This window comes from Rhinolophus sinicus, linkage group LG10 (assembly GCF_036562045.2).
Source record: "Rhinolophus sinicus isolate RSC01 linkage group LG10, ASM3656204v1, whole genome shotgun sequence".
Lineage (NCBI taxonomy): Eukaryota > Metazoa > Chordata > Mammalia > Chiroptera > Rhinolophidae > Rhinolophus > Rhinolophus sinicus.
In genome coordinates, this window is record NC_133759.1 from 90,168,159 (window position 1) to 90,195,906 (window position 27,748).

The 27,748-nt window shown below is 49.3% G+C and overlaps 2 protein-coding genes and 1 non-coding gene across 4 annotated transcripts in view; 1 reads left to right on the forward strand and 2 right to left on the reverse strand.

Annotated features, from left to right (window-relative positions):
- FAT2 (FAT atypical cadherin 2) overlaps nucleotides 1-12,873 on the reverse strand; it is a 73,516-nt gene extending 60,643 nt beyond the window's left edge. The window contains exon 1 of the mRNA XM_019734294.2: nucleotides 12,693-12,873. The gene's annotated coding sequence lies outside the window, so the exon portion shown is untranslated. The remainder of the gene's footprint in view (nucleotides 1-12,692) is intronic.
- Nucleotides 1-27,748, forward strand: part of SLC36A1 (solute carrier family 36 member 1) — a 217,532-nt gene that overhangs the window by 110,398 nt on the left and 79,386 nt on the right. Inside the window, exon 11 of one of the 2 annotated variants that reach the window (XM_019734300.2) lies at nucleotides 436-1,681. The exons of the other annotated variant lie outside the window; for it this stretch is intronic. Coding sequence (XP_019589859.2) covers nucleotides 436-437 — 2 coding nt within the window. The 3' untranslated portion in view covers nucleotides 438-1,681. Of the gene's footprint in view, nucleotides 1-435; nucleotides 1,682-27,748 lie in introns of those variants that run through there. 2 annotated transcript variants of the gene reach the window in all.
- LOC141567377 (small nucleolar RNA U13) lies at nucleotides 20,624-20,727 on the reverse strand. The gene has a single exon (XR_012489971.1). It is a non-coding gene; the product is annotated as a small nucleolar RNA U13 (small nucleolar RNA).

Sequence of the window (27,748 nt, forward strand, 5' to 3'; positions counted from 1 at the left end):
CTCTGGATTTCCTAGGCTGTGGCGAAAGGTAATAACATGTTTTCTAAAGTTTGGAGAGATGTTCATGAAAGAAAGAGCCACTGGATTCATTCCTCTGGGTTGGAGAAGGTCCACACTCCCCCCCTTCACCCCTCCCCCAAATCTAAATGTAAAATTACCATGGATTTAGGTAGCTCAGTATGTATTTTCTGACCCCACTCCCCTCCCCAGCACTGCATCTGTCTCAGGCATCCAGTGTTAGGGCTGGCTCTGTGGCTCTCAAGAAAGAATCCTAAACATAGTATGTTCATCACAAAATCTTAAAGGTGGGGAGGGGGTGCGATTAGGAGAAATTGCCTTTGAATCAGAATTAAAACTGTAAGTGAAAGACAGGTGACATTCCAGGTACCTGCTAGAGAGGAGATCTTTAGCTACGGAAATCATTTTTCCCCTTAGAAGTACGGAGCCATGGAAGGTCTTTGAGAAGAAGCAGGACCAGAACAGAACTACATGCTGGGAAGAGAACTCTGACATCAGATCAAAAGGGGGGGTTTCCCACTGAAGTCTCCCACGCTGGTGTGGACTGGGCTTGAACACCAGCTCTATCAGTCGAGGCCGGTTGGAATTCACTATGGGTAAGGAAGCTTGATTTACTTCCAAGAAACTTGGATGAACACTAGAGTAATTTGCTTGTTTGTAGGTGCCCACGACTGGGTTGTCATGTGAAAAATCAAGTCAATGAGCTGGAGATGAGCAGGAAAAAGGCCAGTGGCTTGAGCACTTGTTGGGTTATATGACTTTGGGAAGGCCATGGAACCTCTTCTGAGCCTCAATTTACCTATCTGTAAAATGGAAATAATAATAGCTACTCCTACCTACTTCCCAGGGCAGCAAGGAAGACAGATAATACGATAGGTGAAAGCACAGGGAGGAAAGACGCAGAATAACACCTTATTAGAACCAATAATGTCTTGGTAAGTGGTAGCCAAACCTCCAGCAGACTGAGAGGCCGTCTCAGCGAGGGAAGCCTAGAATTAGAGGGAAGAGAAACGACTGAAAAGGAAGTCCTCATCTAGGACGTGGGTGAAAGGGAGCTGGGACTGGGATCCCCTTCTTTATCAGTATTCTGATTATTATTTGATGACAAAAATCATACTGTCTTATATCCATATGGTAATCTATAAGTCTTCAAAGATCATCTTCATGCATGATTTCACTTGGTCTTTGGGTAGGAGGCACAGTACTGGGTAGAATTAATAGTAAGAAAGTGGACTCTAGAGTCAGATAGTCCTTGTTTCAGAGAGACCCCAGCTCTACCACTCGCCAACTGTGTGACGTTGGGCAGTGATTTAACTTCTCTGGTCCCAGAAAAAGGGAAATGATAATAGCACCTATCTCATGGAGTTGCAGAGAAGGCTGCATGAGTCAACGCGGGGCAATTACCCGGCACCGGAACACACTCAGGACGAGTCAGTTATTGCACCCACCTCCTCTGGTTGCACCAACCAACCTTATTATGTCACTTATAATCACTCTCATTTTATAAATGAGAAACTGAGGCTCAGATCATCTGAAGACTCTTCCCAGGTTCACGAACCTAGTAGGTGGTAGATTCGAGCAGCATCCCAGAATAAGAATCCTCTGGCCTGGAAGGGACAAGGCGGAAGCAGGTGTGGGGAGAAGGGAGAAGGGCTGTCCTACTGAAGGTCTGGGTTTGGGGGTGGCTCTCTGGAGAGAAGAGGGCTGCGTCTTGAAGTCACAAGATAGACTCCCCCAGAGGACTGGAAAGCTTCTTCAGAGACTAGAACAAATTGCAGAGGCCGGAAGTTCCCGGCTGCACGGGTCTTATCTGGTGGGGTGCTTGCTATTCTGTGCTTCTCGCAACTCCCTGAGCCAATGAAATCCTTTGCAAAGGTTTTCAGACATACAGGCATCAAGTTCCAACTTGAGTGACCTTGGACATCTGACTTGAACTCTGAGCCTCTCTTTTTTCTTATGTTTAAAAGAGAGATACTAACTGAACCTCAGAGCATCGTTCTGAAGTTTCAACCAGCTGGTTTGTATTAAGCGCTTAATTAACACCGTGCCTGGCACCTAGCAACCACTACATAAATGCCAGTTGCTATTTTACAGACGTCATCATTATTATGTCAAATGGATTGAAACAGAACTGCTGTGAGAGCTGTGACTGGGGCACCGGGGCCATTTCCCATTCATGGCTGCCTTCGCCTTCTGAGGCATCTCTGTGAGATTCCCAAGCCTCCTGTGGGCACAGCTGGAAAGTACAAGGAGTCTATCTCTGTTTTGTAAACATGGGAAAACTACTATGCCCAGAGAAGGGAAGTCACGCCGTGCTCTGTCTTAAGTCACAGAGCGCAACTAGCACCAGAACCCAGGCTCCTCGTCCTGGGAGCTTTGCACTGGCCAAATGGCTACCCCTACCCAGCTCCTCTCCCAACCTGGGGACTCCTCAGGCACCCACAAAGCCGTGGGCCTCCTACTCATTAGCCAGGAGAAGAGTACAGGGGGAAAGGAGCCAGGCTTTGGGGTGACCTGCCCTCAGTTCTGCCTCTGCTTTTGTCTAGGGGCCTGGCTTCCTCTATCTGAGCCTCAGTTTCCCCATTTGCGAAATGGGGCTAACAATGCTTACCTCACTGGAGGGTTTAATGAGCTTATGCATGGAAAGCATTTAGCAGAGTGCTAAGCACACAGAAAGTAGTTAACGTTATTACTATTATTAGTTACTACTATTACTATTATAATAATTATAGTAATGTTATTACTATTACAGTAGGTGTTCAAAAGTATGTGTGGAATGAGGGAATTATTCTCTGCATAAGTACTAACCCCTGCCCATGCCCCAGGAGCCCCTTGCAGGAGCCCCTTTGTACAAGTGACACACACACACACACACACCTGTGGGTCTTTGTGACATTCTTTCTCTCACCTATTTGTGGCAAAGCTCAAGCCACAACTTGAGCAGCATTAAAATAAGAATAATTTCTACCCCTGTGGGTAGAGAGAGGTCACACATACGATTTCATTCTGAGTTTGAAAAGTTGGAGGGTGGGTGTGAGGTGGGCAGAAGAGTGTGGGCCGTGAAAACACGAGGCAGAGAATGTCTGGACACCCCACCCCCACATGGTTTCCTGGTCTGTTTTATTCTGCCACTGACGTGTTGGGGTGACTGCTCTGGGCCCCATCTTCTGTGATTTGTAAAATGAGGCCTCTCTATCCAGAATACAATGCACTGCCTTCCCGGGAGTTAGCAGGCCCTGTGGCCACCAGTGAGGGGAACCCTGTTCCACGTAGCTGGCTCTGAGCAGCTGCCGGTATCAAAACCTCTCCTAGGTCCTCGTGCACAGACCATCAGCCACCTGTGGCCACTCCTAGCCAGCTCTGCCTCTCACTCAGGCCCCCCAGGGGCTGGGGACGCTCAGGGCCACATCCCCTGGCAGCCACCTGCTCAGGCTCTGAGGAAGACGACCTGCGTTTGAGTCCTGCCTCGGCCCATGGCTGGCTGTCTGACCTTGAACAAGTCACTGGCCCTGACTGAGCCTCGGTCTCTTCATATACAAACTGAGGAAGATAATCGTGAGGCTGCTGTGAGGAGGAGTGAAGATGCAGCGTGTGGAAGAGCACAGGGCTTGGCACGTGAGCCCTCGTGAAGCAGCTTCTGTGAGGAAGGTGATTCAGGGACTGGAGGCCCTACTGCTTTGGTGCCATGGATCCCCCAGCAGCGGACCCAGTGGGAGCCCCCCCCGGGCAGCCTCCTCTTTTCATGGGGCCTCCACTTGTCCATCTGGGAATTGGGACTAGTGCCTGCTCTCCTGCCTTACTGAGTAACCCTCCACTGAGCTATTGTCAAATGATGCCCTGAAGATGGCCAGATGTGGGGGCTATGAAGTGCTTACAGAGGCACAGGCACTGGTCAGAGGTGATGTTTACTGAGCAGTTACTATGTGCCAGGCCCCCTGGTTAGCCCTTGGCAGGCATTATCACTCTTAAGCTAGCTTACAGCAACCCCATAATTATCCTCATTTTGCAGAGGGGATAAATGAGACACAGAGAGGTTACCTAACATCCACATTCACACAGCTAGTGCTGTGTTTCCCCGAAAATAAGACCTAGCCGGCCAATCAGGTCTAATGTGTCTTTTGGAGCAAAAATTAACATAAGACCCGGTCTTATTTTACTATAAGATAAGACCGGGTCTTATGTTAATTTTTGCTCCAAAAGATGCATTAGAACCGATTGTCCGGCTAGGTCTTATTTTCAGGGAGACAGGGTATGTGGCCAAGCCAGGATTAAAACTCAGATCACCTGTGTTTCTAACAGTTCCCTGGCCTGCCTCCCCATGCCCTCGGGTTAGAAAGAGCACTTAGGAGGTGGGGGTGGGGTGGTTATGCGATCCTTTCCCCACACCAGGATCATGCAATCATGGGTCCTCTCGTGCCAGCAAACACAGATTGTCAGCAAAGGCTTCATCTGTAGTCCTCCCTCTTGATCGCATTCCCTCTGGCCTGGCCCAGCCCTGCTATACTGTCTGTCTGTCCGTCCGAGGCCAATCCCCTCTGAGCAGAACAGTTTAGGACACAAAGCCAGCAGGTGGGCAGGCCTGGGCAGGTGGGGAGCGGCTTCTAACCGAGGGGCAAGACAGGCAGTCCGCTGTCTGAGGCCCCCCGTCTTGCAGCTTTGCAGGCCGAACCTGACTGAGGGCCAGAGGCAAGAGAGGGGTTAGGGACGATTTGGGAGCATCAAAGTACATACTAATGAGATGCAGACGGGCCTCTGATGGGCTCCAGGCCAAGCCCCCGAGTTCCACATTTAAGCCCCCTGGGCTCTGTCCACAAGAATTCCTCTTACCCATTGTAACTCTGCCCCACCCTGCCATTGGCAGACAGAACTCAGCCAAGCTGTGTTCTTACCGACAGGGCTGGCCATTGACGTGAACCAGTGGTTCCCACCATTGGGAATTCCCTAAGGGGTTGGGGGTTAAAAATACATATTCCCAGCCCCACCCCAGAGCCACTGAATCAAAATCCTCAGGGGTGGGGCTCAGGAATAGATGTTTAACAAGTTCCAGGGTGCTTCTGGTGTGACTAGTGAAAAAGGTGATCTCCTTCTTTAGGTTCTTATGTTCTGCCGTGCCGCCTTTCACAGTTGATATTCCATATGTGGCCCTCTCTGAGGCCCCAGTGAAGAGGGGGTGGGGAAATTAGGAAGACCACAATCTTCATGATGTTTTTAGGCTAGAGAAGTGATTCTCAATCACAGCCTCATTCTCAAGAAGTCTGATCTATGATTTACTAGGGCCGCTGTAAGGTTCAGACTGCACATTTTGCCCTGTAGGTGGTCCACCGATCACTCTTGGGGGAGTGATTGGCCATCAGGCAAAACAAGGTTCTCTCTGAAGTCAAACAGAAAAGCAGACAGAAGAGGGAAAGCAACAGATCTGATACTTGCACCTGACTTTCGGCTGGCAGTCTCTGAGTCTGCCAATCTCTCTGTTCATCAGCATCTCAAACCCCACAGGCAACTATTTATCTTGCAGCGGACAGGTCTGTCCATCTTTCGCATAGAGACTCACCCCCATGAACCACGTTCTGCTTGCAATGAATAGAACTGAACCTGAAAAAAAGAAAAGTGTTCCGTCCACATATACCTCGTGACGCAGCAATTCCACACACAACAGAAGTGTGTGCATGTGTCACCAAAAGATGCACGTGAGAATGTTCAGGGCAGCACTCTTTATAATAGCCCCACATTGAAAATAACCACAATGTCCATCGAGAGCAGAATGGATAAGTAAATTGTGGTACGGTCATGTAATGGAATACTATACAGCAAAGAAAATGAACTATTGTGCTAGGCCAACAACACAGGTGAACCCCACTCACATAAAGTGGAGTGAAAGCCGCCATATACAAAAGAATACATACGGTGTTACTCCAAATATATAAAGTTTAAAAACAGGCAAAACTCGTCTATGGATTAGGTTAGAATGAAGTTACCCTTGGTGGGGCAGGTGGTCGTAGTGACCAGAAGGGAGGGCACACAAGAGGTTTATGGAATGGTAGTCATGTTCTGTTTCTTTATCTGGCAGCTGGTTAGTTTTTGGAAAGTTCATTGAGCTGTACACTTAGGATTTGTGCATCTTTCTGTATGCACATTAGTCTTCATGAAAAAGTTTCCTAAAAATGCTAGTCTAGGACTTCAAAGAAGATTTTTAATAACGAGGGAAGGCATTTAAATAATAAAAGCATTCTGACTGGCAAATTGAGCAGGATTTCATAGCTATGGGATCTTGGACTCTTCCTGCCCCAGGAACCAGGAAGGAGACAGTTCTCAAAACCCAAGAAGCGTGGGAGGCATGCCAGGGCACACACCAGGGCTGTGGAAAACCAAAGCCTCAGCAGTTCCCTTTCCCCACCCCCACCGGCCCCGCCCTCCACAGGACCGCAAGCACAATGGTGAGCCCACTTTCCTCTGGGTTCCCAGGTTCAGCTGAGTTCCAGTTCATTGGGGTTTAGTTCATGCAGCATTTTTCTGTCCTCAGAGAAGTTTTCTGGCCCATTTTCTTGTTCGATCCTCTCAAAGACCCTATGAAGGGAGAGAGGAGTATTTCTATCTTATAGATGGGACAGTTGAGGCCTGGGGGGGAGGAGGTCAAAAGACTTGTCCAAGGTCATACTGCTAGCAGGTGGCCCAGTCAGGACTCAAACCCAAGGCTTCAGACGCCAAATCCAATACTTCCTTGGCTACACCACAGATGGGTTGGTCTCAGGAATAGCCATGCTGGCTATAGCACTGGTCGCTTAGTGAGCACATTCCCTATGGATGGACCAAAGGAAGTAGTATCATTTTATCCCCGTTTTACACATGAAAAAAAAACTGAGGGTCACAAGGCCCTAAGGCCTTGTCGCAGGTCAATGGCCAGTAAGTGTGGAGCAAGGTTTGGAGCAAATGGTCTATCTGAGTTGAGTCTGAGCTCTGAACCCCGAGTCCAGTGGTTCCCAAACCCAACTGGACCTCACCGGGAGTTCCCTTGGAGCTTGTAGAAATGCAGATTCCCCCACATTCTAGTTTTGTAGACCTAGAATGGAGCTGAGACATCTGTATTTTTTTAACAATAGCCCTAGGCATTTGGGAAGCCCAGCTCTCAACTAGGCTGCCGCGGAAATGTGACAATGAAAACAAAACAATTTAAAGGTTAAGTTTAATTTAGCTACTTCCAAATTAACTCACTGAGACTCTCTAATAATTAGAGTTCTCCTAATGATGGTACACATCCCACAAGAAAGGACTGGAGAACAGGCTGGCTGGCTGGGTAATCGCTACACTTGGGCTGGGGGTAGGGACTGGTAAGGGGGTATCAGGAGGGCTTGTGGGGGCGGAGGGGCCGGTGACATCTGCCTTTTGCTCTCGTTGCTGGTTAGCCACCGTTTGTGTGCACTTTGTAAAAATTCATCAAGCTGTGACTTGAGTTGATGCACTCTGTTTTTGAATGTTTACAAAAAGAAAAACAATTAGGCTGTCCACTTGTTAGAGACATTGTCCAAGGAACTTTTGCACAGCGTAGAGCGTTATCCTAGGGATGTGATAGGTTTCTTCTAACTGTTCGCTTCTAAGAGTTTGAGATTCTAGGATTTGAATTTTTCAAGATGCTGTGATTGGCTGAGTCAACTCCCAAGATTTCAGGAGCCCTCAAATCTATAACAGTAGCTAACGTTTCATGAACCCCTAATGTGTGATAACTACTAAGCTAAGAACTTTCCACCTGTCAGCGCACAGCGGCTCTGAGAAGGAGAGAGCGTCATCCACCCCTGTACCGCTCAGGGAGGTGAAATGATGTGCCAAGGTCACAGAGAGAGGAAGCAGCAGTCAGCACTGGATCTCGAGCACCCGGGCTCCAGAGCGCATGTGCTCAGCCATGCTGCCTGCCACACGGATATTAAGCTCTGCTGCTTCCCAAGGCTGAACTTCTCAATGTGTAAATTGATGCATTGGGTGCCGTGTAGCCTTGCATTTGTTGGGAGGACCCCAGAGGGAAGGGGAGGCTGCAGGGGCAGACAGCCAGCAGCTCTGACCTGGGACATGTGAGCACACACGGGCCAACACGCACACACATGCTGCTCTTACCCCACAGCGAGCATGTACCGTCCTGCTCAGCCTGCTCTGAGACCAACTGCTGTGGGCACTGGAGCTGAACGGGAACGGAGAACTGGAGGATTCTCCAGCTGGGGCTCCCTGCCCCCAGCCAGGGCACAGATAGCTGCCCTGCCCCCTCACTGTCACCTCACAGGGGACACGCCAGTCTCAGCAATGGAAAAAGACTCGATGGGAAGTGAGGGAGGGAGGGATTTCTCTCTTCTGCAGGCTCCAAACTGGAAAATGCTTCAGGCATCACCTCTTGCAAGAAGAGATTTTAGGAGGTAATTTGTCAATCAGTGGGTGATGGTAGACTGTCAGGCTCTGTGATTGGCCAAGGGGGAGACAACAACACCTCTTAACCTTCACTTGGACCCCTCTCCTTAAATCCATGCTCCGCCCACAGCCTTAGACACCTAATAAGGCAGCCCGACTTCAATTCTTTCAACCCCGTCCTCCAGTGTTTACAAAATAAAAGCCATGCTCCTGTGATGACTTTCTGAAGTTCTTATGTTTTAAATCTATACATGGAAGTATTTCCAGAAGCACTTATATATCTGGGATTTGCTTCAAAATAACCTGGGGAGGCAAGAATTGGTGGTGGTATAGAGGAAACATAATTGTTGAAATGGGGTGAATGGGTTTTTAAAATACTAGTCTGCTTACATTTGTGTATTTGTGTAATTTCCCATTAATAAAAAAAATTATATAGATATTACATTTTTAAAAAAAGCCATTCTCCTTGGCCTGGTACACAAGGCGTCAGTGACCTGGCCCCACCCAGCTGATAGTTTCCTGCAGGCACCTTTGCATCGCTGTGCCTTTGCACACGCTACTTTCTCTTTCTGGACCACGCTTTCCACTTCTCTTTCCTTCTTTAAGCCTTATTCAGCTTTCAAAAGTAGTGGTCAGCACCAGCTCCTCCAAGAAGCCTTTATTGATTCTATAACTGGGTTAACTTGCTTCTCGGGGCCTCCATGCCAGCCTGAGTTTGTCTCTGTATTACCACCTGCCTCCAGGTCTTAAACCCTCCACTTCTGGGCCTGCCTCCACCAACTGTGACTCTTTGGGGGCCTGCCACATCGTAAGTGTGTACTCCGGGTCTATTGAACTGTCTGTCGAGAGGACAGAAGCTGTGTTACTGAAAGGAAGTGACTTAGCTTTTCTGAGTCTGTATTTGTCTCCACACTGAAAACAATAGCAACAACAAAAAGAAGAGCGAGGGCATAGTGATAGCTGGCCTTCCGGTCAGTTGTGCAGAGTAGAAGAGCAAGTAAATGTGAAACGGTCTCTCCTGGTGACCAGCACATAGAGAAAGAAGCTCAGGAAATCAGGTTCTCTTTCCGACATTTAAATCCCATGCTCAGAAATGGCTCCGAGACATGGCACAGTGACCCAGGACACCAGCACAAACTGGCTATTGACTTCAGTTTTATATCTACGGTTTCATCTGTCAAATGGGACTGGTCATTCTTGAAGGCAGATTTCAGGGAACTCCTGAGGATCAGTCCAGTTGTACAATTACGGACACCTGCTGACTTGCTGGCAGTAAGGATGGCATGGCGTGTGCACACACGTATGTGTGTGCATGTGTGTGGGTGTTGGAGGTAGGGTCTGATTGATGAGGTGAATGTCCCTTGTCCCCTGAGGGGCAGCTGACAATTTAGGGATCAAGCTTGTTGTTGATCCCAAATTGTCTCCAATGTACGTGGCGGTGATTTACTAGCCTCCAAGACTGACCACCCACATAGAAAACAGGATCGTCTCATGAACTGGGCTAGGCAGAGAGAGGCAGAGGAAAGGGAAAAGATCTGAGTAGCAGTCCTGCCTTCCCCACTCACTTGCTGTGTGACCTCGGTCCAGTCAGCAGCCTTCTCTGGTGAGGTCCCAGCATCTCCATCTGTCTGATTCAATTATCTCTAGAGCCCCTTCCATTCCTGACTCTTTTCTGTGATTGGGTTGGACTAATGCTTAGTCCCTCTAAGTGACAGTTCTCATCTATGAATTAGAAATGAAGATTCATTCATTCTCTCAACAGATATGCAACGAGCTTCTTGTTAGCGCCAGGTACTGGGCTTGACCTGGGTGGGTGCCGGAGCAGTGCGTGACAGCTAGTAGGAGAGACAGTATCAAACCAAAGATATACAAATAACTAACTTTACAATTGTGATTTGTCTTCGGAAGGAACCCCTCAGGGAGCTATGGGTGCTCTCCACCCCAGGGAAAGCAGAGAGGTGCTCTGTGACACCTTGATTGGTGACTGTGAACAAATCAATAAGACCCTGTGCATTACTGCCTCATTTAATTCTCACATCAACTCTCTGAGGAAAGGGCTATTATTATCCCCATCTTTCAAATGAGGAGGCTGAGCTTTAGAGAAGTTGAGGCCCAGGTCACACAACAAATAATATCCAGGACTTGGACCCACACTTTTCTTTGTACACCTGTCTGGAAACCTCTATTGTAAACGTAAGCATCAGTGCCATTAGTTACAGAAGTCGTAGTATTGAGGTTCTGAGCTAGCATCAGACCCAGGAAGTACAGGAAGCTTCCAGAAGCTCTGCCCATTCAGTCCTGAAGGAACCCAAAAGGCAGAGCCCATCCAGAGGGTACAGAAAGGTCCCCGACAGGAAGATACCAACCCTGTTGCCCCCAGCACAGACTGGTTTTCTCTAAGGCTTGTCACCAGTGCCACGTTCTTTTCCACCTGACCCACCTGGCCTACAGCAGTGCTGGCTCCATGGCCTGTCATGCAGCAGCTGGAAGGAGAACCTCCAGGCCACGGTGAGTTCAACTGCACCCTGAGAAGCGTGTGCAGAGATCAGATCGTGGCAGCCCCACTCACAGAGAACGGTTGTTGAGGGAGCCCAGCAGCCCCTTCCCTTGGAAAGCTCAGGCACAGCTGACATGTAAGGCTGGAGAACGTCAGTGGCCTTCTGCGTCTGGTTCTCTGAGTCCTTAAGGAAGCCACTAAGAGTCATAGACTCAGAGAGGAGTTCCAGGGAGACCTTGACTCCCTCTAGTTCTTCCCCCATTTTACAGATGAGGAAACTGAGGCCCAGGGAGTTCATGGCAGAGGGGGCCTCTCTGTTTCACTCCTTCAGGCTAGCCTACATCGTGGACTCGGCACCTTCCTGCCAGAAGCGTAACCTGTGTATCATGTACCCAGTGCTCCTGGGAAGCCCAAGCTTACCACTTACTGACCATGGGACATTGAGCCCCTTGGGTTCCTCGCCTGCAAAATGCAGACAATCATGCCTGCTCTGCTTACCCAACAGGCGTGTTGGGGTGAATCGGTTAATTACAGATCTTAATAATCCAACCAGCTTTATTTTTATAATATGGAAATAGGCCCAGAGAGATATATAACTGTCCTGGGCTACACAGAGTCAGAGACACGAATAATGAAATTCCCTTCACACCTTGCCTGCTATGAAAACGCACGTTTTCAAATGACTGTGCATACTCAACCCCGTCCCTCAACCCTGGAAGCATGCAGGGAATATCGGCTGTAATAGTAACTATTAGTAGCGACCTCTGTGCAGGGCACCGTGAACCTGCCCAGGCTCAGTTCTCCGTCTGTAAAACCAGCTGAAGGACAAGAAGCATTCATCCTGAGTCTGCTTCTCTACCTCCCTGCTCTCTCCTGAGCCCAGGTGTCAGCTCTGGCGTGTGGCTGCGGACAGAGGCAGCCTTTCTGAGCCCTTGGCAAACCTGGGCACAGCCTGGCTGCTCCCCATATTGGGGCAGATAGCATTCCCCCGCCCCCCACAGGAGGGCTGAACTCTGGCCTGGTGGCTCTGCTGAGCGTTCCACTCCAGCTCTCCTGCCTCCAAAGATATGCATCGGGTTCGTGCTTCCCACAAGACAGGGGAACAGAGCTGCCCACTCCCTGCCCCCAACCCCAGCGCTCCCTCTGGTGCCTCGCCTACTTGCAGCCTTTCACAACCTTTAGAGACCGTGAGCACCCCATTTTACAGCCAGGAAAACTGAGGTTCTAGTCCGGATGCCTCTAAAGAGTGGCAAGAGAGCCAGAGCTGGCCAGGTTATCTGACTCTCTCAGGAGCCCCTCCTCCTCACCAGGTGGCTTTGTCTGTGCCCAGGGACACACACAAGCAGCCACCACCTCTCCATTCCCTGGTCCCAGCACGTCCCCCTCAAACCACAGAAAAAATGGCCCTCACATCTCCCTGAAGGCTCATCCCCAGAAAGCCCAAGCAGGGGATTTCATTCTTCCAGGGACAAGAGTCCAACTTTCCACTTGTGCAACTATGACCTTGCTCCGTGAAATCAACGTCTTAGCCTTGTCCACTCCTGAGCCCCAATCCCCAGCCCCTAGGCTCGGGCTGGCTGCACCTCGGGCTTCACTCCATGTACCTAGGTGATCCAAGGCCCAGGTGGCCCTGTCCTACCCCAACCCCCATATCTGCCTCAGCAGTCTCCTGGTTCTGTCCCCATTTCCCAAAGCCCCCAAAGCCTGCCTTCCCTGGGACAAGGCACAAGAATGGATTAGCTTTGCACCCCCCCTCCCCACCGACCTCCCATCCTCCAGCAGTTCTTACCTGTGCCCTTCAGGTAGGGGAGGGTACCCCCCGGCGGGCTGCCCGACTGGAGCTTCTTTCACTAGCACCCGGCTGACAGGCTCTGGAGGGAAGTGCAGAGAAGGAGCAGGAAGGCACACCAGACGAAGAGGCTGCTGAGAAAGTTGGAGTAGGTGTGTCCCAGCCCAGGAGGAGGAGGAACAGAAAGGAGGTGGGAGAATTGAGGCGGATCATCCCCTCCTGCCAGCTCTGTCTCACGGAGAGGGAGGGAGGGAGGGAGGGAGCCAACTGGTTTGTGGCCCAGAACTCACGGTGGGGAATCGAGTCATGGAAAATGACGGCTGGAAAATTGCTGAGAAATCAGGCCCATCTCCACCTCCCTTCTCGGTTTTACAGAGGGAGAAACTGAGACCCTAGACAGGTAGGACTTGCCCATGGCCACACGGAGACCAGGAGGGGACTGGGAAAGGCCCCAGGTCGCTTAGCTCTTGGGCCAGTGTTCTCTCCACTCTCCTCTTCCACACTGCAGATCTGAGGTAACAACCAGTCATGCCTCCCACCAAGGCTGATTCAAAGCCCTAGGAGGTAGCAGTGCTCAGTAACCCTGGGTGAGCCTCAGTTTCCTTTTTTGAAAAGGTGGAGATAATTAATAACTTCTACCACACAAGGTTGTTATGGGGATTAAATGAGATAAAGGTTGTTGGCACTTAGCAGAGAAAGTCTAAGGTAATTCTTCTTATTGTTATTCGTTGTGACTCCCTCCTTAAGTGACTTAACCTCTCCGGGCTCTGGCTTCCCCATCTGTGAAATGAGGGAACAAGAATTTCTGCTTTGTAAAGTTGTGCAGTTTCATAAGACAGATAATGTGTGTAAAGTGCAAAGCACAGAGCCTGGCATCTCGCTGGGAAGCCACCCATCTTAGTTTTGATGCATTTCATTTTGTGGGGTGCCTCTGTGCTCTGGCTCCCCAAATAGTCCAATGTGCTCCCTGTGCTGGGAACCCATGTTTTAAGGGAAGGGCAGAAGAATTGGACAGGAATTAGTGTGTGCTCTCTCTCTCTCTGCCTCTCTCAGTGCTTTCTCTCTCACTGCCACATTTTTTTAGTTATAAGATGCGTTCATTTGCTGTTTTCTTGTGAGCACACAGAGGTGAGGCCCTATACGTCCCCTTTTCCAGGCACTGGACCAGGCCCTGGGGAGGACATACAGGTAAATGAAATAGTTCCTGCCCCACAGAGCTAAAATCGGCTCTGTAACAATCCTAATTCCCTCTCTTCCACCGGGACCTGCAGCCCCTCTGCAGCTTTCCTGGCAAATCAGTGAGTCTTCACTTGCACATCTCCAATGACAGGAAGCTCATTACCTCTCCCAACAGCCAGTTCTGACTCTTAGCAATCCCACCTGATGTCCAGCTGAGCAGTAACCCTTGAACCTGCTTACTAATCGAGAATTCTACGTATCTTTATTTTTACTGTTACTGTGAGCTATGTGACCCAAGGCAAATGACTTAAACTTGCAAAGTCTCTGTTGCCTTATTTGTTAAATGGGCTCACAACTGCTCGGGCCACTCAGAACAGATCTGCTTCCTCTGCCATGTGACAAAAACTGAGGCCTGGTTCTGTGGTTAGGACTTGGTTTTCTAGAAGTTCAGACCGGACCCTGTGGATACAGCGAACCTGTAAGGTTCATCAGGCTCTTGGCTATTTCCCAGCTTTCGGGAGATCTTCACAAGTGGAGCTGCTGCAGCCACTGTGCCCTGGACAGTCTGTCCCCAGCTTTGGGGATGAGTCCAGGTGTCACGCAGGCCGCTGTGGTGTGTGGCCATAGACGCTTCCTGCAAGGAAGACCGTCTGTGGCCTCCCTCCCACAGGCTGCCTCAGCCCTGGTGCGAGGCCCAGGGGTTAGCAGTGTGAGGAGAGCTACCGTGATCAGCTCCGGTGGCAGGGCCACCCCGGCAATTATCCACTTGGCTGACTGCCGCCCAAGTCTGCGTCTGGGCCGATTAGGTATTAACCTGAGGGAGGGTGGCTGGGTGGCCTACGAGCCCTTTGACTGGTCATGTGCAGAGTGGCAGGCGACTGTCTTCCTTTGGGACGCCATCCGAGCCCAGGCTGGCTTCTCGCCCATCCAGGACAGGGACTGTCTGCAGCCTGGGGTGGGAGGAAGAGGAAGGTGAGTACCCGGATGGATTCAGAACCCCGCAATGGTAGCGACACCGTCCCCTCGTCTCCAGCTCCCCTGCCACTCCTGACCAGGCGCTGAGCCTTCTCCTCATGGGAGCCAGGACCCAACTGGAGGATCTTCTGGCCTCCCGTCCCCCTGCACCAGGGCAATTAGACTCCTCAAGTGTCCCCCAAGCGTGCTTGGGAGCTTCTCATTCCTGGGTCCTGCTCACAGCTCCCAGCCATCTAACATTGTACGGCTGCATCTTGGTACAGCCGTGTGCCATGTCCCCTCAGAGCTCCCCGTGACCACGCCCTGACCTGAGCAAAGGCAATAACAGTAATAATAATAATAATAGCTAGTCTTTCTGTCAGGCACTGAACTCAGAACTCTGTGGGGATGATCTCATTTCTCTGAACACCACCACGTTAAATTAGGCGCTGTTATCATTTTCTATTTGTCGGATGAAGAAACTAAAGCTCAGGAAAGTTTAAATTACTTGCCTAAGGTCGCTGGTCTGGACGAAACCAAGTTTCAAGCCCCAGTTTGCCTGAGCCTAACCCCGGGACTGCACTGCCCTGGGTCTCTCCCTCGGGCTGAACCTCTGCTGTGGCCCTCTGCTCTGTGTCCTACTTCTGTATGCTCCTCTTTTCACTTCAAGTCCCGCCCCAGTCTATTTTAAGCTCCTCAGGGATGGATCTCTGTCTCACTCAGTGGTTCTCGGCAGAGACTCTACAATGGCAACCCCAGGGCCCACCCCAGAACAGTTACATAGAACTCTCTGGGGGGTGGGCCCCCCCCGCCCCGCATCTGTGATACTACTCAGGCACATTGTAGGCACTAAAAAGAATTTGATTCCGCTTCCCTAGCTCAATGAAGTAGGCATTAAACTCTGATCTGTAACATCCAGCCCTGCTGTTCCAAAGTTCTGATACTTTTCACAAGGATGCTGTAGGCTTCTAAAGAAAGGTCTAGCAAATAGTCCCTGTTCACTCCCCCTGCTTGCCTGCGGAAAGCTGGATTCTCCTCTGGGGACTGGCTGTTTCTCCCTCCCACCTGGGTTTCCCTACATTCACCCTGGAGTAGAGAGTATACATGACGAGCCCAAGTGACGAAAACTCTAGCCAGCTGGCGCATTTCAGGGGGTCCATGGAGTCTAGATAGTATTATTTTCATTTTTAACAGACTGAACCCCTTTGATCCCTTCCGGGGCAGGCTAAAGGCTCAGGTTTGTTCGGTGAAAATTATAGACACAAATCCTCAGAGACAGCTGCATGTGCAGGGTTGGCCCAGGACTGAGGGGGTTCCCGGGACGTGGGACTTCGGTGCTATAACCGGCATGGTCCCAGGGCAAGGGGGACAGCCGGTCACCTGAGTGGCGGGGATTGCTGCCACATGTGCTGCAGACCCAGAGGAGGTGCTGGGTGAGCGTGGTCCCTCGTGGAAGACCAGTCTCGAGAGAAGATTCCGCTCGTAGGAACAGTTGGCTGATGGACTGGTTATACTGACAATGTGCTCAATGAACATGAAATGCAAGCTGTCATTTTCAGGGCCGGAGTCCCTCTGTCATACTGCGTTGTCCCCAGGGAGGGTCACACAGCAGGATGGGAGTGAGGCTGGGAGACTGGTACAGAGTGGAGACCCTGGGTTCTGGTCTGTGGACTGGACAGAGAAGGTTCCAGAGGCGCGGCTGTCAAAGGGACATGATACCTTTAAGGAGGATGAAGTCATCGGGGGCTGAGGCCACCTGGCTCCGCAAGGGCTGCAGCCTGCAGCCGAGAGGGAGAAACAGAAGGTGGAAAGCAGGTGGGGCGTGTGGGCTGAGCCTGGGATGTCAGCCCCGCGGCTGACAGCCGGGACCCAGCAGGAGTGGGAACAGCCAGCCTGGGTGTTGCCTGGGGTGCCCGGGAATGTGATCAAACACTCAGCAGACCTGCTGGCCATGGGCATCTGGGCACCACCGGGCCCTCCAGCTCATCCTGACCCCCAGCTGGCAGTTCTGACAGGCTCCTGCCAGGAGAAGCGTCCGGCCGTGTTGGCCAGGCCGGCGAGCATGAGCTCATCCAGCCTGAAGTCGGCCTGCCCCAGGCTGGTGCTGGTGGGTGGGGCTCTGGTGCTGAGAGCTCCAGGAGCCAGGCTGGCCGGTTCAATGGCCTTGGTTAGGTCACCCCAGCAGGAAGCCTGGGAGGTGGAAGCCACTCTGAGGATTTGAAACAGAACATCTGATGTTATCCCCCCCATAACTGCCCCTAGACTTGGGGCTTTGAGGAAGCCCTGGTCCAGGGAACCAGTACCCGTCCCAGGTCCCCTTCTCCACAACCACGAGCTACAGTTCTAGCGTCATCTCCCATTTCTCCCTATTGCGTAGTAACAACAATGACAATTGTAGTCATAACTAACATTTGTTCTAATTGAAGAACTAGGCTAAGCATCATTTCATTTAGTCCTCAAATAGCTGCCCTGCTGAGGTATGATTATTACATTGTCATTTTGCTGAGGAAGGAACTGAGAGTCAGAGGTTTAAATGACCTGTCCAAGGTCATCCTACCCTTCGGATGTAGAGCCAGGATGTGGACTAAGTTTCTCTATCTCCAAAACCTGCATGTTTAGCCTCCACCCTAATGTTACGCTCCAACCAAATCTCGGGATTTGGATCCAGGAGCGTACCAGGTGCAACTGGAAAGGCCTTGCACACGAATGTAATGCTCTGCTGTCTCTGTTTTGCAAATCTAACTTCTGAGTCAGGTTCCCACATTGTCGTTTTGCCCTGGGACCTCAGGTGATGCAGCCGGTTCTACCGCTGCAGACCCGCCGGCCTACTGCCCCCCAGCTCCCGCTCATGCCGGGTCTCTACCCAGACTGCCATCTGTCCCACACCTACCTGGCTCCTCACACGGTTACCTGCTCAGGAGTGACTGCTCATCTCCCCCAGCGTGCCTCCCCATGAACTGCTGGGGATTCTGTGCCCTTGCAGAGCTCAGGTTGCTCTGTTCCAGTCTCACCGGGAGGTCAGGGCAGGATATCACTGGGTGGTCCTGGGGCGGGGGGCGGGGTGGAGTACAGGGTGAGGGTTGGACTTGAAGTTAGACAGCTGGATTCAAACCCATCTTGAAGCTGTGTGGCCTTGGAAAGTTACTTAATCCCTCTGGGAAACAGTTTCCTCATCTGCCAAATGAAGGTGGTAACAGTTCTTATCTTGCAGGGATTGTCATGATTAAAAATGGTGACAAATCAGTAAAACACTAAGCACTATGCCTGAAGCAAAAACATTGTAGTTTTCTGGTTCAGTTTGGAGTCTATTTCATCTATGAATTATCTCCAGTTCTTCATGTAATAGGTGCAGAGGATGGATAGATGCCAAATTGCTTTGTGAGTGTCACAATGTCACACGTGTGGAGAAGACGGACATGATTTTACAGATGAAGAAACTGAGGCCTAGTGATATTTGCTGGCCGATTCAGGACCCCATAGCCCGCCCACCTTCCCTCCCTCAGTACGTGGGTCCTGCTGGGTCATTTTAGGGCCAGCAGGGCAGCGGTCCTCGGGGACAGAGGTCTGCTTTCTGCTGCCTGAATTCCGGAGGCAGCCCTGGCAGCCCGACCAGTCCTGTATCCCTCGGCAGCCACATTCCAGACATTCTGCCCTGGCTAGAAAGAGGATGGCCCTGAGGGAGGAAACCCCAGAACCTCTGCCTAGACAAGGGCCACAGGGAGAGAGGCCAGGGTCTCCTGGGAGCAGGGATTGCTGGCCTCTCTGGATTCCTCAGCGCCTCAAGCTGTCCTCTAAGGCCAGGCCTCGGGCTCAGGGAAGGTTGCTCAGGGAATAAAAACTAGTGGTTCAGTAACTGTCTAACTTCAGACTTAGTAAGGATCCTCTGGTGGGAGGGGGAAGGGGGTGTTAAAAATGCACATTCTAGGCCCCACCCCCCATCATGGAGGGGCCCAGGACTGCATTTTTAAATGAGCCTCCAAGAGGGTGCAAAACCAGGCTTGGGAGCCACTGATTCAATCCATTGTATAGATGATAGATAGGGACGCTGAAGTCAAGAGAGGGAAGGGTTTGCTCACCGTCACCCTGCAACAAAGCGGTCCTAAGGGAGCCACAGCGGGAAACAGGACGGGCTCGGAGGCAAACTCCACAAAGGCAGGGGAGTCCAGGAAGGGAAAAGGGCTGAAAACAAAGCAGCTCAAAGAAGGCTAGAAAGACAGGCAATATTTGCCCGTTCTTCCCCCACCCCCCACCCCCTAACCCCACCCCCCACCGTCCTTGAGCCTCCTCCTCTCACAGAGGCTGCTGACTGGCCTAGCGCAACGATACACGGAGCCCCAGCCTCTCACACTCTGGCTCTGGACAGCCCTCCTCCTTCTCCGCTCTCCTAGTGGACCTCCTTTTTGTGTCACTGTGTACAACATCCTGGGCTCTAGTCCCAACTCAGTCACTACCCTGCTGTGTGACCTTAGGCAAGTTCCTTACCCTCTCTGACTCTCAAATTACTCATCTGTACAATGGTGGACTTGACGAGCTTTTCTCAAAGTGCAGTTCATGGATCAGCTCCACAGAAGCCCCCCAAAACTTTGCTAAAATCAAGATTTTCAAACTTCCAACCAGATAAAATGGGTGAACATTCTGGAGAAATATTTTTATTTAAATGTTGTATTTACACAAATAATGCATGATACATTTTCCTTATTAAATAATAAAACATTATATTTAAGGCTAAAACCTTATTTGCTGCCACCACTAATACCTTCCCCAAAGGCAACCAATATAATCATTTAGGTGTGTAACCTTTCTAGATATTTATATTCATACATAAACACACCAGTAGGAAATATATAGCATTTGGGGTTTTTGTTTGTTTGGTGGGTGGTGGTTGTTAAAAAGTATCTTTCGTGTCATTCTGCAAATTTTCACTCAACAGTGTGTCTCAGGGTTTTTTCATGGAGTCCACTCTATGCTTCCAGTTCCCTGGGTCACTCTGGGGCCCACTCACGTTTGAAGACTTCTGACATCATATGTTATGGGTCTGATTTTAACACAGGGTAGGGGCAGGGCCAGCAGGATATTTCCCAGCGAGGAGGGCCTAATTGGAGCGTCCTTGGCACTGGGAGCTGGACTCTACTGCTCAGCTATTCCCTATCAAGCGTGTGGTCTTCTGGGATCCAGCCAGGGGCCCCACTTCCCTTCCCTTAGAACTCTCAGGGCCATTCCCTCCCTCTCCTGCCAGGCCCTGGTCACCCTGATGTCATCTGTGCAGGCGAGGCTGACTCAGGCTCTTCCTACACCCAGAGACGAGAGCTCCCCTTGGCTCTTGCTGGGGCCTGACTGGTTTGACTTGGTGAGGCAGCCTGTAGTTTCCCAGTCCCTCTTCTCTTGGGGAACTTGAAGCGCACACCACCTGGCTCCGTGGGGAGCTCAGGAGCTGTCTGGGTCCAGAGCACTGACGTTCTCTTCACTGTCCTCAAGGCTCTGCCACAGCTGTGGGACCTCGAGCAAGCCCTTCTCAGGGCTTCCTTCTCCTAGCTGTAAAGCAAGGTTGTACACATTAATTCTGTGTTTCTCCGAAAATAAGCCCTAGCCAGACAATCAGCTCTAATGCATCTTTTGGAGCAAAAATTAATATAAGACCCAGTATTATATTATATTATATTATATTATATTATATTATATTATATTATATTATATTATATTATACCGGGTCTTATATACGACCCAGTCTTATATAAGACTCAGTCTGATATTTTATTATATAAGACCCGGTCTTTTGTTTGTTTGTTTGTTGTTTTTCACGTCAGACGGGTAATGTGCCGATGTCGTAACAAGGTTTGTGGGAGGCACATCTCACACAAGAGCGTGAACACCCAATCATCACACTTATGAACTACAAAAGGAAGACCCGGTCTTATATTATAGTAAAATAAGACCGGGTCTTATATTAATTTTTGCTCCAAAGACGCATTAGAGCTGATTGTCTGGCTAGGTCTTATTTTCAGGGAAACACAGTTTCTATGCTTGGAAAGAGCATCTAGTGAGCAAATCTATGCAAGATTTATTGAATTAATAAAAGTTGAAAAGTCTGTTCCAACTCTCAAGGGCTGCGAATTCAAGTCAACCCGTGGGAACAAAATGCTTCCTACCACGTGCATGGCCCTAGACTGGGAACTGAGGGCAATGGAACCCTAGAAAAGACAGAGTCCTTGCCTTTGAATTGCAAACAGCCTCGCTGGGGGGTCTAGTCACTCGTTCAATCAATATTCCCCTGGAGTCCAGAACAGAGCAGAAATGGAACCAGGTCAAGGCCATCAAGAGAGGATGAGGGCTCATTCCCGAGTGATTAGGGAAGAGTGTGAGTAAGGAGAGAGGCAAGTGGAGATCGGGGTCACACAGACTAAGGGTCCTGCAAAGAGGTCAGAGGAGAAAGCATCAGTAGAAGATGAGGTCTCTAGAGAGTGGAAGCAGGAGCTACACGGGAGAGCACGTGATACATGGCAGGCTCTGAATAAATGTTTGCTACATTGAATAGACAGATTGTTATAGAGACCAAATCATGATGAGTATGTGTTAAACAGATAACAGACAGAAATAAATGTATGAAAGTAAGTTAGCAATGCATGGATGGACACACGGATGTGTAGATGGTTGGATGATGGACGGATGGATAGGCAAGCAGGGAGACAGACAGATGGTCTTGGTCCAGGATCACTGGATTTCGGGTCAGATGTCCCAGTTTGGTTTGGGGCCCTTTGGCTTGCTGACTCTTACTGGCCATGTAACCATAAGGCTTCGTGCTGAAAACAGGGATGATCAGTGTAGCCGGCCCCCTGCCCCAGGAAATCGTGAGAATTGCCTGAAATAGATGAGTGAGAGCGCTGCATAAAGTTGTCAGAGGACAATGGTTATAAGAAAATCTACAGGACTCCTCTGTTCTAGATACACAGTAATAGGACCATGCAGGAGGTTCTGAACCGGTACATAAGAGCGACTGGTAGAGGAGTGGATGTAGGTGCTGGGCTTCATATTACGCAATAGTAAGTCCTACTTCATCAAGTCCCGGCTGAGCAAACTGAGGGCCTGATGTGTGGGGGGCTGCCTGAGGTCGCTGTCTGGCTTACTCACTTTTGTCTCTCCATCCAAAGCATGCCACTCTCTCCTCCCTGACACAGCACCTTCTGCTGTGGTGCTCAGCTCTGCTTCCCTCTTCAGACTCGCCTTGCTATCTCAGGCTCAGGGGCAATATCCAGAGCCCACAGATAGCAGACTCACTTGGATGGCCCCTGAGAAATGCAGATTCTGGGGTCTCACTTCTGTCCTCTAAATCAGAGTTCTTGGATGTGCCCAGGTTGAGGATACCCAGCTCGGTGCCATGCCCCCAGTGACTGTGCAATCAATATCTTCATTTTGCAGCTGTTGTTTGCCCAGGTTCACTGGTTGGGGTCCAGCACAGTTGAGACTCGAACCCGGCTCTCCTGCTGCCTGTTCCAGGGCCCCTGCCGGAGCCTCCTGCCCAGAGGCAAGGAAGTGGCCCCAAGGACCTCTCCATGGCCCTCGGCTTGGAGATTTCAGACTCCTCAGCAGATCCCAGACACGAGCCCCTCCAATTGCCTGAGGATTTCCAGCTAAGCCCTCCAGCTTTCACCAGGCTGCTACTGGGATCCTTGAAAACCCAGGGATAAGGGACGCAGATAAGTGGTTCTTGTTTCTCCTCCCTTCTGGCTGCTGCCCAGATGGAGGCCACCCTAACGCCTAAGCTGACGTCCCAGGCATGGAGCCATGCGGGCCGTGCAGGAGAAGCAGCACGGCTCAGCACCCACAGAGCCCCGGGGCTGCTGAGAGCACTTGGGCTCCGCCCTGGCTGCTCCTTGGAAGCACCTGTGCAGCTTTACCGCTCAGTGCCTGACACAAAGGTCTAAAGACGAATTTGTATTTCAGTGTGAAATCATCATGGGGAGATGTGAGCACACACACGAAAAGATGCTAATTCTCAGTTTTTCATTTTGCTATAGAAGAAAATGAGGTTAACCGGAGAGGGTGAGCAACTTGCCCAAGGTCCCAGGGCAAGGTCGTGCAGGTAGTGACAGAAGTGGAACTAGAATCCTTTCCCAGCTTCCACTTCTTTGCGTTTTACGCTTCCATCCGGTCCTTCACTCACTCAGTCAGCAAACACTGTGGAGCCCCTTGCAGAGGCCAAGCACTGCTCTGGGTGACGGGAGTGCAGTGGGGAGCAAGACCCAGCCCCTACCTTCCAGAACTTCCATTGGGGGGAGGAGGCAGAACAGAAACATCAGCAGGTCAAGCAATTGGATGATTTGAGCAAGCTGTGTTCTCTAAAGAAAATAAAGCCGAGAGAGGGCCAGAGTAGCTGGGAACTGCTCCAGTAGGGTGGTCAGGGAAGGCCGCGCTGACCAGATGACCCCGTGAGGGGACCCTGAGTGAGAAGAAGCCAGCCACGCAGACCCGAGAAGAAACATTCCGGGCGGAAGGAAGAGCAGCTGCCGGGCCGTGTTCTTTGCTCCGTCCAAGCCCCAACCCCTTCCTCCACTCTGCACCGAGAGAACGCCAGACGGGAAGATACCTTGAGGTATTTATCTTCTTGGTTTTGTTCTGGTTTTTGCTTGGTTCGTGGCTGTTTGCGGTACTGGACGGAAGCTGCACGAGAGGGGGCGCTGTGCGGGTCTTGTTCACCACGTCACCCCCATTGCCCCACAGGGCGTGTTGGCGCGGATTGAGGGGGAAAGCGGTAGGGGAGGAAATTCTGGTGAAGATGTGGAAAGTATGAGCATTTATCTCTAAATACTCAACTGACAGTAAATGAGACTGCGAGATGCCAGTTGGTTACCAAAAAGTTAACAAAGCCTCCTTCTCCCCCGCCATAATTGCTCCACTTAATTCATTAAAGGATTATCCCCAGACTGGGGGAGGGGAGGGAGCCCAACCTGGGAGTTCTGGCAGCAGTACAACCTCCTCTGAGGCAACGGGAGACCTGGGGACCCCAACTGTGGCAGCAACAGTCAGGTCAGGAGTCCGAGAACCAGGGTTCTAGGCCTCTGTGCCCCTGAGTGGCTGGGTGACCTTGGCCGGGTATCCTCCCCTCTCTCCGCCTCAGTTCTCTCTGTGCAGTGAATGAGGATGGGCCAAAGACTGGTTTCAAATTATGCTTCCAGGAGCCCTGCAGTCTCAAAGAGGGGTTCTTAGGGGCTGCTTTGGGGGAAGGGGCAGCAGAAGGTACACAAGACAGATAGAAGTGAGACCCCACTCTTTTCAACCAGAATGGCCCTACTGGGAGCTGTTTCACACTCTGGATTTCTTCAGAAGCAGGTGATAATGAAAAGAAACGCTGAGCCCTCACAGATTGTTGGGTGGATTACACGTGGTGATGCACGCAAAGTGCTCAGTGCAATAACCCGAGTAGTACTTGTATCTCGATTTTACAGTTGAGGACACCGAGGCTCTGAGCTATTAAATAACTGATCTAGGCTCTGAGCTGGGATACTTGCAGTCAGGTCCCTGAATCGTCACTTGTAACCCTCCTTTGCTTAAGAGTACAGGTGTTTTGTATTAACCTGACAGGCTCTTGCAGGCGCCGTTACTTCCTAACACTGGAGCCCAGAGTGCCTGGCGGGTTATGACGGAGATAATGCACGCACGTGAGATGCTTAACATAGTACTGGGCTTATGGTAAAAGCTCAATAGTCATTAGCCGTTATTATGATTATTAGTATTTTAATTTCATGTGAAGACTGATTCCACTCCTAAAATGTGTTTGGAAAGGACTGGAGTAGCTGATCCCTAAAAATTTTCTAGCCCTAGCTGTCAGTCTCCTTCTCATCAGGAGGGATGATGGGTGGGCAGCTCCCTGCTGCCTTGGAGGGGATGCTGGCCCATTAAGAAGCGTTCGCTAGTTTTCACAAAGTGAGAAAAAGAAGTACAAGCCAGTGGGACTTTTCATAAAGGTCACTTTGTTTCATGTAAAGGACTGTCCTTGAATCAGAGATGACAACCTACCTAACAGTAAAGATGCCTGGTGATTTTTCAGCACTCACTACATCCCGACACCTTACACAGATGTTCTTGGTGGGTCCTCACAACATCCCCACGTAGTTTAGGAAACTGAGGCGCAGCGCAGTCCACTGCTTTGTCTGAGGTCCCACAGCTGGAAAGCAGCAGAGCTGGGACTCACGGTGAAGACCTTGGGACAATACAACTCTGCACTCTTAACCAATATGCTGTCTGTCCTAGGGCCCACTTCTATGTTTCATAGCTTTATTGAGATAGAATTGACATAATGTTAAGTTCACCCGTTTAAAGTATAGAAGTCAATGGCTTTCCGTTCATGTACAGAGTTGGGCAACAGTTGCCAAAATCTAATTATAGAACATTTTCACCATGCCAAGAAGAAACCTCATCACCCATGAGCAGTCACTCCCCAACGCCCATCACTTACCTCCAGCCCCTACCAACCATGAATCTACTTTCTGTCTCTGTAGATTAGCCTATTCCGGACGTTTCAAATAAATGGAATCATACTATATGTACTCTTTTGTTACTGGCTTCTTTCACTGAGCATAATATTTTTTGAGCTTCATCCATATGTATCAGTATTTCACTCCTTTCTATAGCTAAATAAAATTCCATTGTGTGGGTATACCCCACTTTGTTTATCCATTCCTCAGTTGCTGGACATTTGGGCTTTTTCTATTTTTTCAGCTCTTAGGAATAATGCTGCTATGAATATTTGTGTATGAGGGTGTTTTTTTGTTTTTTTGTGGATATGTGTTTTTATTTCTTTTGTGTAGATACATAAGAGTAGAACGGCTGGGTCATATGGTAAAACTCTATCCTTAACATTTTGAAGAATTGCCAAACTGTCTCCCAAAGCAGCCAATTTACAATCTCACCAGCAGTGGCTGAGGGTTCCAATTTTCTACATCCTTGCCCACACTTGTGATAATGTCTTCTTGATTATAGCCATCTTCGTAGGTGTAAAATGATATCGCATTGTGGTTTTGATTTGCATTTCCCTAATGAGTAGTGATGTTGAGCATCTTTTCATGTGCTCGTTAACCATTTGTGTATCATCTTTGGAGAAATGTCTCTATTCAACCCTTCGCCCATTTTTTAATTGGGTTGTTTATTTTTTATGTATTTTGGATACAACTTCCTTATCACATATATAATTTGCAAATATGTTTTCCCATTCTGTGGGTTGTCCTTCCATTTGGTTGATGTCATTGAAAACACAAAAGTTTTTAATTTTGAGGCTGTTCAACTTGTCAATTTTTTTTCTTTTATTGCTTGTGCTTTAGATGTTGTATCTAGGAAATCACTACCTAATCCACAGTTGCAAAGATTTAGTCCTATATTTCCTAAGAGTTTATAGGTCTTCGATTTAGATCTATGGTCTGTATTGAGCTAAGTTTTGTACATGATGAAATAGGGGTCCAAATCATCTTTTGCATCTGCATATTCAGTTTTCCCAGCACCATTTGTTAAGAAGACTCTTTTTTCCCTTTTGAATTATCTTGACACCCTTGTCAAAATCAATTGAACACAAATGTAAGAGTTTATTTCTGGACTCTCCTGTTTCTTCCATTGACCTATATGTCTATTCTTATGCTAGTACCACACTGTTTTGATTACTATAGCTTTGTAGAGAGTTTTGAAATCAAGAAGCATGAGTTCTTCAACTTTGCTCTTCTTTTTGCAAGATTGTTTTTGGCTTTTCTGGGTCCCTTGTGTTTCCATATGAATTTTAGAATTAGCTTATCAAATTCTGCCAAAAAAAAAATAGGTCTCACTTTTAAAAGAGTTCTTTCTCTTTGAAATAAAGTGATGGAAGACAGTAATTAAAATTTTTAAATGACCTTATTTGGAAAAAACAAGTGCTATATTGGGCCCCCAAAATTGTGAGAAATTTTATCACTCTGTGAAATCCAAAAGTGACTTAGAAAGTCCTGGCAAGTACAGATGTTGAGGTAGGGCAGCGAGTATACACTGCTAGGGAGGAAGAGAAAGATGGAACACAATGATGGTGCATCGAGGGGGGTAGTGAGGGGCCCCCAGGCCCATGTTGTAACAGATATATCTTGGAATATCTGAAGGACTGAGAGATAGGATATGAAGACCCTATTTGCATAAAAGGCCCAAGAGACTCCTCGGAAAAAAGTCACCCTCAGCAAGGGGACCCAGATCTTGTCCCCAAGAGAGGCACCACTGCCAAGGTGAGGGAAAGGAGTGATTTGGGGTACAGCCCACTGTCTGATGTTCAGGTGTAGCTAATATTGACTGAGTACTTACTTACCCTGAGCTAAGCGCTTTACATGTGGTATCTCATGTAATGCTCGCTACAATCTTGTGAGTTCACATCGTAACTGCTTGTTTAACTGCCTAATATGACACTGTCCAAAAGAAAAGTCATGTGAGGCACATGTGTGATTTTAAGTTTGCAGGAGCCACATTATAAAAATAAAAAGACGCAGGTGAGATTCCTTCTGGTAATATATTTGTATTGAATTCAATATATCCCAAATGTTATCATTTCCAACATATAATCAATACTTAAACATTTATTAGTGAGATATGTTTCATTCTTTTTTTCTAACACTTTACAATCCAATGTGTTTTTATATATATTTAGCACATCTTGACTCAACTGCTAAATTTTCGTCATCAATATTTGATCAGCATATGGATTTCACAAAATTTGCAAAAGTAGCTCCATTCCCTGAGTTATTTCAGGCATACTTAAAAGTGAACCACGTACTGTTTTTAAATTTAAATTCAAATAAAAATTAAATAAAATTCAAAACGGAGATCCTCAGTCACCGTAGCCAGGTTGCAAATGCTCGATTGCCATGGGGGTTTCATGGCTATCAGGTGGGACGCGTAGGCCAACACTTCCATCACCTCCTGTATCA